Below are 11,730 nucleotides of genomic sequence, written 5' to 3' on the forward strand. Positions count from 1 at the left end.
GTTGCCAGCAGTAACATTTATATTCAATTTCTGATAATGAGGTTTTAATAGATTATTAAAATGGTTTATTTAAAAGTTAGTGTAGCAACGCAGGGTGTTTGGGGGCCAGGTGGAGCCAAATGGATCTGACCCTAACACAAGTCCAACAAACACAGTTTTAATACTGCCGTAATTACTGCCAAACCAGCATTCACAGCGCCGCTAAGAATGGGCTAAGTAAATCAATTAGTTCACTGTGAGTGGAGGGGTTTCTTTTGAATGGAGAGTAAAGTGGATGAAAAGTATCCCTCTCTGTCTGTCTCCGGTGTGTCTAAAATAGTCAGTGATACATTGCCTCTCTGCATAGAAGACATACAGTACTGTGGCTGTAATCCTGTACTTTAAAGTCTCACAAGCAGTTTCACGGAGGCTCTCTCACACAATACCATTGCTATGTTAAAGGTCTTTAAACCTATCATCATAATAAACTTCTGCCCAATAGCAAGACCTTACAGAAAAAATGGCCAGTATTTATTCACATTCAAGCCAATGAAACTATGTGCTGAGGAGGAGTAAGAGCCAGACACAAAAGAAAGATGAGCATATGTTACATTCGAGCAGTGTAATACACACACAAAATATGAATTGCTGTGAGAGAGTGAGTATTTCAATGTATTGTATGTTTTTAGAACAAGAGTGAAATGGGATGTAGGACACTCACACTGCATGGTGAACGCCTCGCCGGGCACTGAGATGTAGTTCTTTCCTTGCATGGGGAAGCGGTAATGAGGAAGATTGTAGTTCTGTGGAATCTTCATCAGAGAGTAATCTATTGGGGTCGGGGGTTGGAAACAGAGAGAGAGGGAGCACTGTGAGTGGTTAACTAACTCCAACACCAGGCCTGGAGGGGTTCTGACAGGGAGCCAAAAGCACAGTGTTATCTGCTGGTGGTGATGATTCATGGGCGGATCAAAGATTTGACTGAGCCCCTGGGAGAGAGACGACGCAGGCTTGTCCACAGGAAAACAAAATATCATGCCAAACTAACCCCTACCAGGGGGAAATTAGTTGCATGGAAAGGACCATGGTTATCTAAGCTTGATCAGATCTCTATCTTCTGAGGGAAACATACCGTATGGAGACAGTTAGTTCAAAACTCTACTTGAACTTCCTTCTTAGTACAGTAACTCTCAGCCCTAACTTGTTCTTTTTACAGTAAGATACCACAGTTTGTGGGTCATACAGTACAGTCAGGAGAGAGTTGCGTCGTCATGGTACTGACCTGCTACAAAGGACTTTCCTCCCAGTGAGATGAGAGATCGGGGGCTGGGGCTGGAATCCAGGCTGGACACCATCTGGACCATCACGTTGTCCACTGTCTCAATCAGCCCACTGACCACTGGGGTGGACTCCTGCTCCAAACGGTCACACTTATAGAGACACACTGGCAACTTATTGTATCTACTGTATTTTGAGAGTTGGTAAACTGTCACTGATAGACCATAAAACCAAGTAGTAGCATGGGTTAAGAGTCTTATCAGCTGGGACGATATTCACTGTATTACTGTAAATGCCATCTGACTTCCTTTTGATGGTGCTCTCCACGTCCAAGTCCAAAGTTGTCATGCACTAAGAACGTCTGGTTCAGCTTGCTCATATGAAAACAAGCACGCCTGTTCAGTGTGTATAGAACATTGTAACGACAAACTCGCTCGAAATGTCTCTCTGTTCAGGAATTCCTGTGATTTCACGTGTGAGGGCGCTGAACTTGAGCCTGAATGAATGTGATCATATTCACAGTTCACTATCATATAGCTAGTTTGCTGTAAACCCACACAGTGACTTCACAGAGATATCATGAACTCGATATATTTCATATTTTTTATTTCTAATGTGTTCTTGTTCTACCTTATGTTATTTTTACTACTACATTGATATTGATTAGTGCATTGTTGGGTTTAGAGCTCCAAGAAAGGCATTTCACTGTACTTATGCACGTGACATTAAAAACTTGAAACGTACTTACCTCATCTTCCCTGGCCACTTCAGAAGACAACACCTCCTCCACACTCTTCAGAAAAGCCTGGGCGGGACACAATAACACATCATGTCTGTGATCTGAAACAAACTATTACATCCTACTTTGGTGTGTGTGTGTTCGTGTGTGTGCCTTCGTGCGCACTTGCATGTATATATCCTTGTGTTCCTGTACCTGTGTGAAGTTGTTGGCAGTGTCGTGGGGGATGGTCTTGTTGGGCAGGCTGAATGGCAGAGACTCCAGGAAGCCTAACATGGGCACGGGGTCCTGGGAGCTGTGGATCTCCTCACTCAGCTTGGTGATGATAGAATAGGACACATCTGCGACTCCCTGAGGGACAAAACACCAGGCATTACTCTCCACAGAAACTCTCCAAAGACCAGAATGGGACCAATATACACAGGAACACATTATGTGACCATTACCTTTAGTAAGAACTCTTTCTGGATAGAAGTCTGCTGTAAAAGACTGCTGGTCTTTTTCCAGCGTCATGCCCTACAGGGACCCATTTTGTGCTGTGTTGAACAGCTGTCTCTACTTTCTTCACTCTACGCCCACAACTGCCATTTAATAGACAGGAGAGGTCTATTCACTTGTGTTCTCAATATCCCCTTTTCCAATTCCTCAGTCTTAAAGGGAAAAAAATGGTTCCATAAGAAATGAATTGTTTGTGTTTATTGCAGTTCAACCACCAGCCTTCTACCTCATTTCCTGCGAGGTTGCTGTGTGTCTGTTCTAGTAGTAAAACCCTGAAAAGGGTTTAAAATATCCACTTTCCCATGGTAAGATGTCAATCTGTTTAAATCACCAAATTTCAAATCAAGTCAAATCGTACTGGTCACATACACATGTTTAGCAGATGTTATTGCGGATGTAGCAAAATGCTAATGACTAGACCCCATTGTGTTGAGAAGTTGAGAACTCACCAGTGTTTGCATCGTAGAGGAGACTTCTTTAGGAACGCTTGTTGTGGTAGGGTAAGTCAAAGTATCACCTAGTTGGAGAAATACAAGAGTCCCATTAGCAGTGCTCTTCCACCTGTCATCAATAGCAACACTAGCTAGATGCCAAATAGAACGCTTAGAGAAGTGCTGGAATTGTTCAGGCCACAGAGATTCCTGATTCCTTGGTACGTGTCTGCTGATGGTGGACCTTCCCCCAGCCGGGGATAGATGAAAAGAAGTGCTGTGCTATTGTACCTGCTCTTTAGATAATCAACCGCCAGATACATCACTGAGGTACTGTACAAGCCAAAGAGATGTTAGAAGGAAGTCATGACATCATGCTGTCTGTAAATAACACATCAATTAGTGCACTTAGCAACAATAAATGACCATATATGGTTTTACATTAGGAACATCCCTTCCAACAGTATGCTCTTCTTTAGTCCCATTCATTATCTGCAGGTATAACATATTAAAACACTTTCCATAACCATAACAACCTTCTTGTTCATGTCTGTTATGTCTGAGAAAATGAAGGCTATGCCTTCATGCAACGTGACCACCTGAGTCCTCCACAATGGGGTCTAATCATTAGACAAAAACCCAGGGAATGGGTGTCCAGACCCAAATTATACCTATTTTCCATAAGCATGACAAGTGATTCATCCATTTTTACTATCTTATACACATTTCACCATGCTCTGAATAACATTTCTCGGACCATACAGAGGACATTGTCCATTTCTTTTGAGTTTCAGAATAATTCTAGACCACACAAGATAAATCAAAGCAGCAATGAAAAAGGTCATTATGGTTTTAAAAAACTTCAGTCACTCAGTTTAACGTCAGTTGAGTCCTCGAATCTGAAACCAAACTTTTATGGTGTGTGAGATGATTTTAAGATGAGGAGGATTTGTACGGTTTAATATCTTGTTGTGTATTCCATGCGTCAGTACTGTGCATGGAATGTCAATGGCAATGACCAAGATGGAAATAACTTTTTAACCCCAATCTCCTCACATAAGTCAAGGGGAAAGTGTGAACATAGTGAACATTTCACATCACGGAAAAAAGAGTGGAACATTCCAGACTGACGGTGACATCTGACATTACCTATGGCAGCTTTGTAGTACATGAGGATCTCCTCTGGTGACAGGGCCCTCTCCCAGATGACAAACTCATCAAAGGCCCCTGTCACGTAGTGTCCATAGGACTGCTCATTTCCTGTCCCAATGACCAGGTCAGGGTAAGGGTCCCCATAGTTCATGGACACGTTGCCAGTGGGGTCGCTGGTGTTGAACGTCCCGTTGATGTAGATGTTGAGACCGTCCGTCAGGGTCCAAGTGAACAGAATGTGGGTCCAGAAGGGCCCTGAAAGGGAAGAGAGAGGAGAAATCATAATTAGGACTTCACCTTCCCTTCACCTAAAGTATTTATCTACTCTTTGTATGTGGGTATTATAGCCTACAGTATGTCACACATATTACAATTGTGCTTTTCCACTATATCCACCCAATATGTCCCCATGTTCCACTCCAACCATTCAGTCAGCATCTCCATTCTATTCCTTCAAACGTTTCCAATAGACTTCTCCAAAGACGAAATAACATCTCCAGTTCTTCTGAGGTAAACGGACAATAAAGAGAATCCCAAAAGACAATACATTCACTGTGAACACTTGCACCAGCAGAGGCTGGTTCAGAGTGTTAAAACACAGCTATCCTATAGGGATTGGCTTAAACACAAACCAACAACTTCCCCATTCACACTTTCAATCTCTCTTTCCTTTTAGTCTCTCCCGCTATTTTAGCTAGAAATGTTTCTGTTGCAGGTTAGGCTGGGACACATTGTGACAAGGTCTACTGAACCAGTCATGTCTCCTGGTACTGGTAAAGGTGTCATAAGAGCTGGTTCAGTCATAGATCTGTTATGAGCCAAAGGCTAAACAACTGCATGGTGAAATGGTGACATATCGTCATGTCAAATTATAAGAACCAGATGTTTGATATTCTGTAAGTAATAATCAAATAAATCAAAAGTACACATGAAGTCCTGACGCCTCATATATATAACCTTAATTAATTGTAACAAAAACAAGACGACGGAAGACATTTGAGAATGTGAAAAAAAAATCCTCTTAAAAACAATGACTGGTAAATGTTTCTTTCTTATTCAAAGAACCTGCAGTGCACAGAGCGACATGATATGTTTTCCTCCAGAAATAGCAGATCTGAGATTGTAAGGGATGGAGAAATAGTTTTGCCCATGTAGAATGTTTATGTTATTTCAATGACTTAATTTAGAGTCCACTTGGACCTGTAAGTTTGAAATACAGCGCATTCGGAAAGTATTCAGACCCCTTCCCTTTTTCCACATTTTGTTACGTTACAGCCTTATTCTAAAATGGATTAAATAACACATTTTCCTCATCAATCTACACACAATACCCCATAATGACAAAGCAAAAGCAGAATTTTTTGAAATGTTTGCAAATGTATTAAACATGAAAACCAGAAATACTTTATTTACATAAGTATTCAGACCCTTTGCTATGAGATTTGAAATTGAGCTCAGGTGCATCCTGTTTCCATTGATCATCCTTGAGATGTTTCCACAGCTTGACTGTAGTCCACCTGTGGTAAATTCAATCGATTGGACATGATTTGGAAAGGCACACACCTGTCTATATAAGGTCCCACAGTTGACAGTGCATGTCAGAGCAAAAACAATAACAGCCATGAGGTCGAAAGAATTGTCCGTAGAGCTCCGAGACAGGATTATGTCGAGGCACAGATCTGGGGAAGGGTACCAAAAAATGTCTGCAGCATTGAAGGTCCCAAAGAACACAGTGGCCTCCATCATTCTTAAATGTCAGAAGTTTGGAACCACCAAGACTCTTCCTAGAAACTACCAGAAGGACAACCACCTCTGCAGCACTCCATTAATCAGGCCTTTATGGTAGAGTGGCCAGACAGAAGCTACTCCTCAGTCAAAGGCACATGACAGCCTGCTTGGAGTTTGCCAAAAGGCACATGAAGGACTCTCAGACCATGAGAAATAAGATTCTCTCAAAACACAGCCAAGACAAAGCAGAAGTGGCTTCGGGACAAGTCTCTGAATGTTCTTGTGTGGCCCAGCCAGAGCCCGGGCTTGAACCCAATCTAACATCTCTGGAGAGACCTGAAAACGCTCCCCATCCAACCTGACAGAGCTTGAGAAGATCTGCAGAGAAGACTGTTAGAAACTTCCCAAACACAGGTGTGCCAAGCTTGTAGGGTCATACCCAAGAAGACTTGAGTCTGTAATCGCTGCCAAAGTGCTTCAATAAAGTACTGAGTAAAGGGTCTGAATACTTATGTCAATGTGATATTTACAAAAATGTCTAAAAACACGTTTTTGCTTTGGCATTATGGGGTATTGTGTGTAGATTGATGAGGGAAAAAAACGAATGAATCTATTTTAGAATAATGCTGTAACGTAAAACAAATGGTGAAGTGTGGTGAAGTGTGATTCATCCCTCCAGAGAACGCGTTTCCGCTGCTCCAGAGTCCAATGGCGGCGAGCCTTACACCACTCCAGCCGACGCTTGGCATTGCACATGGTGATCTTAGACTTGTGTGCGGCTGTACGGCCATGGAAACCCATTTCATGAAGCTCCCAAAGAACAGTTCTTGTGCTGACGTTGCATCCAGAGGCAGTTTGGAACTCGGTAGTGAGTGCAACCGAGGACAGACGATTTTACGCACTACACACTTCAGCACTCGACGGTCCCCTTCTGTGAGCTTGTGTGGCCTACCTCTTCGCGGCTGAGCCGTTGTTGCTCTTAGACGTTTCTACTTCACAATAACAGCATTTACAGTTGACCGGGGCAGCTCTAGCATGGCAGAAATTTGAAGATCTGACTTGTTGGAAAGGTGGCATCCTATGACGGTGCCACGTTTAAAGTCACTCAGTAAGGCCATTCTACTGCCAATGTTTATCTATAAAGATTGCATGGCTGTGTGCTCGATTTTATACACCTGTCAGCAACGGGTGTGGCTGAAACAGCCGAATCCACTCATTTGAAGGGGTGTCGACATACTTTTGTATATATAGTGTACATATGCAGTATTTAGAATGCTGTTCAGTATTTACTGTAGTTATACAACAATATGGAAACAGGCTTGCCAGTAAAAAGTAACACATTTATAGTTTTAGATAAAGAATTAATTGAGTCCATTATTGAATCCATTATTGAATCCATAAAATCTCTCTGGGACCAACAGTATCTGCTGATGATTGTAGCTCCATCTACATACAATCAACCAAAACATTTACATTTATGGTTAAAAATGAAAACATTATTGAAAACCACAATACTTTCCTCATGCATTCATATAAGAATATGTATAAAAATCCCCCAAAATATATATTTTTTTTCATTATTCCTCCCACCACCCACATCGGAGAACAGGTTTATATAAAAAAGGTTTTATTATTGTTAAGAATCATAATGAATTTGACCAACTTTTTCACCTTAATGGTTTTCCTTTTTTTAAAGGGATACTTTGGGATTTTGGCAGTGAAGCCGTTTATCTACTTACCCAGAGTCAGATGAATTTGTGGATACCATTTTTATGTTTCTGTGTCCAGTATGAAGGTAGTTAGAGGTAGTTTTGTGAGCCAATGCTAACAAGCGTTAGCGCAATTGTAACGGAATTCCTCCTCCTCTTCATCCGAAGAGGAGGAGCAGGGATTGAACCAAAATGCAGCGTTGTAGTTCGACATATTATTTATTTACAAGAACCAGACGAAGACGGAAAACTCTTGAACAAAATACAAAACAACAAACGAAGTAGACAGACCTGGACTACGAACTTACACGTAACGAAGAATGAACGAACAAGTACTGACTACAAACAAAACGAACGAACGATACAGTCCCTTATGGTGCAACAAACACTGACACAGGAAACAACCACCCACAAACAAACAATGTGACACCACCTACCTTAATATGATTCTCAATCAGAGGAGATGAAAACCACCTGCCTCTAATTGAGAACCATATCAGGTACCCATTAAACCAACATAGAAACACAAAACATAGACTGCCCACCCAAACTCACGTCCTGACCAACTAACACATACAAAAACTAACAGAAAACAGGTCAGGAACGTGACAGCAATGGAAGTCTATGGGTATCTGCTAGCATTAGCGCAATGACTGGAGGTGCTAAAGCAAGCTAACAACTGCACGCAGACATAAAAACGGAATCCATGAGTTAATCTGACTCTGTGTATGTAGATAAAGGGCCTCTTTGCCAAAATCCCAAAGTATCCCTTTAAATACCTGGTATATTGATGTTAGCCCTCCACCTCTTCGAGTTGCCTCGTGTGTAGAACTCTACGTATCCAGCGTAGGCATTGGCATAGACAGAGAAGCCATTGGAGATGACTTTCCCTCCAGAGGCTATTGCAAAACGTGACTCTGCCTCCTGGTTCTTCCAAAAGAAGGAAAATGTTATTCCTGAAAAACATGAACATAGATTTATTAAAGATTTAAAAATAGGGGAAATTGTTTCAGACCACAAATCATGCTAATTATAATACATTTAGATCTACATTAAATGCCATAAATTCGATTTTTGTGAGTTACCCCATTAGATAGTCACTTATGATTTGTGAAAATATTACACATCCACTGTGTAGAATGTTGGGGAGATGAGATCGAGTGAGGCAGAACTCACCCTCAGGACCACACAGAGTGGGGTCACTAATGCAGGAGTTCTGGTAGTTCCCAAAGTGGAGAAAGGTGCCGCCATTATCTCCATTCAGATAGATGCCCTTGTTGACCATCCCTTCAACTATGTCTATAGGAGGATGAAATAACAACATTATTTTGCCTGATGCGAAAAAGAGGCAGATTTGTCTCTGAAGTAGACTTTTAGGCAAATCAGTATCATCGATTTATGAACGGATTCTCTGACCTGCACCAAATATTGTGTGTTTCCACTGCATAACGATCTACCATTTTAAGAATGGTAGCCAGCTACGACCCAAGGATTTATCTTGGATGTTCTCCTGCCTTAAATCATGTCAGCAGACAAAATGAAATCGTCCTGGTGTATTGAGGTTCAAAAATCAAGCTCAACTTTACAGCACTCGAGAAACAGATCTGATAACCTCCATACTCAAAGCTTGTCTAATCACAATTTACACACTGCAGTCTCTGCTCTTTTTCCAGTGAAGAAAACAACTGTCTCTCCCTGACTACACACACCGTCTTACACACACACACACACACACAGACAAATTCAACACCTTCAGGTAACAGTGTGTGACACACTCATGGCAACTATTGGGTGAGCTGGTACACAATGTACAAAACAATGGCGACTGAAAAACCTTAACATGATAGATAGCATTACAGTAACACCAACAGAACAGGGTGACTGACTATACACACAAACTAATTTCAGTGAGCAGTCATTTTCCTCACCTACTGTTGCAGAAATGTTAGTGTAGGCAGAGTCATTGGTATACACAGAGGAAGAGTTATGGGAGGAAGGGAGCACAGTGTGCTTGTGGATTTGGAGAGCTGGATGAAACATAGAAAACAAACAGACAAGGGAGAAAAAGGTGATTCACATACATACACATGAATAACACAAAACAACCAGAGGACACACCAGACCAGTGAGAGTCAAACACAGACACTAGGCATTGTGAGGGATGTGGTGCGTGAGCGGGGATGAGATTAAGTGTGATGTTGGGCTCAGTAAACAGTGCTCAAGGAGGAACAGATCAATCATTCCCCCTTTTTTTAGGATCAAAGCACATTTTGTGTGGAAATATTCTAAAACTGTTCTAGACCTGATGCTTCACAATTATTGCCCCATTTAAGAATGTTATTGGTGCTTCCATAGTTAAAATAATACAGTAAGGTTTTTGGAAATCAGTTTAGCAAACAAGACAGTTCATTCAATAGTTTTAGCATTAATCTGGAAAGTCTGCATCAAATATACCTGGGGGTGAAGGATAAGCTTTTTATCCCATTTTGTTTATTATAACACCACAGTCCTTTGATGTACATTAACAGGGGTGTAAGGTAGCCATCAGACTTATTGTCTTGACTCTCTACTTTGTTCATTTGTTTTTGCAAATTTGATTGCAATCAAATTTGAGCACTGCACAGAGCTGCACCTTTTAAAGCAAGGACTTGGTGGCTGCAAGACGGACAAAAAGGTGAATTGAAAGTAGGAGTGAATAACAGCTGTAGACCATGCAGATAAAGAATATAAAAGACGGGGTATTCTGTTCCTAAGTATAGGTCTATGCACATACTTATATCACTTCCATTAACATGACCTGGTCTGTTTCCAATCTGGTCCCACAGTCCATGGATCCCGTCCACCGAATCCAGCGGCCAATAGTGTGAGGCCGTGGCCAAGACCTGCAGGCCTGGACGGAGAGTTCATGGGTAAACAAAGCTGGGACTTCTCCCTAATCATGCTATTTCAATTAGTTATGTTCCTGGCATTGCTCAGTGTGTCTTTTAGGATTAAAAAGATAAACGATACAGCTCAAGTGTTGATGTTTGGGTATCTCATTCAATAAACACATTTTGTATTGCTTAATAAACCACTATTACCATAAGTTACACTTATGGTAAACCATAACCAATAATTAATCATCCCAACATTATATATATTTAGCTAAATTACCAATAATACTCATCATATGCTGTAGGTTATTTTCAGACACAATATAAAACATCAAGCTAAGGGAATCCACATTTAACATGAAGTATAATTTGATTTACCTGGATGCTTGGATGGCTTTGGCTTTACTTCACCATTAACCTGTAAATAAATCAAATAAACTCAACATTGCAACATTGCAGTAGTCTTCCTACACATAATGGTGAAGGACATTAAAAAAATAACTGTTTAAATTACCCGAATCAAAGTGACAAAAGTAGTTACAAACAGAATTTCGAATAATAGTTCCATGGCTTGATTACAACTACAAATAGATTATATATATATATATATATATATACATATATATAATGATTATTGTTGTTTAAATCCCCAATGAACGATCGATCCAGAAAGCATAAATCATTATTCCAAGATGCTGAAAAAAAAAGCTATCTTCTTCTCTGGGTATTTATTAGTCCATGTCTCCAATAAAGAAAACGTTCTCCCAAAACTTAACATTTTGTAAAACTGCAATAAAACTAAGCGGTGACATCATAATTATAAAGTGCGTGTCGATTCAAAATTTCCCCAAAAGTTGGTAATCCATGTCTCTCAATACAGAATAAGAAATATTGCACTATTTCAGCGACGGGTTTGGGTACTTGTTGCTTGATGCGCTCTGCTGTCTGTCTATACTAGGTTTGCACTGAGTGGAGGAATTCTCCGGGCTGTTCGATTGGATGTGGGAATACAAAACGTGATGTAATTTTTTAGAGCATTGGAACCCAAGGTGGGGCCTAGTGTGCGTAAATAGCAAATATCAAGTGCGTAGCCTAATTAGAGATAATGGCGTGCGCATAGGCCTACTGTCCAAAATATATTTAAAAAACATATAAAAACCAATAGAGATTTAATCTACAAAATTACAGAGCTGTGTCCTTTTGACTTGTCAGAACAAAAAGGACAGTGATGCTGATGGACAGGAATGGATGCTGACTGTATTTTAGGCTATTTATTTGGACTGTCATCTTTATGAAGGGAATAGAAAAGGCACATATTCAGGTGCACTGATGTAAGCAGGTAT

At 40.8% G+C, this 11,730-nt stretch overlaps 1 protein-coding gene across 1 annotated transcript in view; it reads right to left on the reverse strand.

Annotated features, from left to right (window-relative positions):
• Positions 1-8,803, reverse strand: part of LOC120062848 (adhesion G-protein coupled receptor D1-like) — a 50,793-nt gene extending 41,990 nt beyond the window's left edge. Inside the window, exons 1-8 of the mRNA XM_039012918.1 lie at positions 8,691-8,803; positions 8,294-8,470; positions 4,075-4,332; positions 2,944-3,011; positions 2,192-2,347; positions 2,006-2,062; positions 1,262-1,391; positions 701-808 (exon numbers count right to left, since the gene is read on the reverse strand). Coding sequence (XP_038868846.1) covers positions 701-808; positions 1,262-1,391; positions 2,006-2,062; positions 2,192-2,347; positions 2,944-3,011; positions 4,075-4,332; positions 8,294-8,470; positions 8,691-8,799 — 1,063 coding nt within the window. The 5' untranslated portion in view covers positions 8,800-8,803. The remainder of the gene's footprint in view (positions 1-700; positions 809-1,261; positions 1,392-2,005; positions 2,063-2,191; positions 2,348-2,943; positions 3,012-4,074; positions 4,333-8,293; positions 8,471-8,690) is intronic.
• Between the last annotated feature and the right edge of the window lie 2,927 nt (positions 8,804-11,730).

This window comes from Salvelinus namaycush, chromosome 18 (genome assembly GCF_016432855.1).
Source record: "Salvelinus namaycush isolate Seneca chromosome 18, SaNama_1.0, whole genome shotgun sequence".
Classification (NCBI taxonomy): domain Eukaryota; kingdom Metazoa; phylum Chordata; class Actinopteri; order Salmoniformes; family Salmonidae; genus Salvelinus; species Salvelinus namaycush.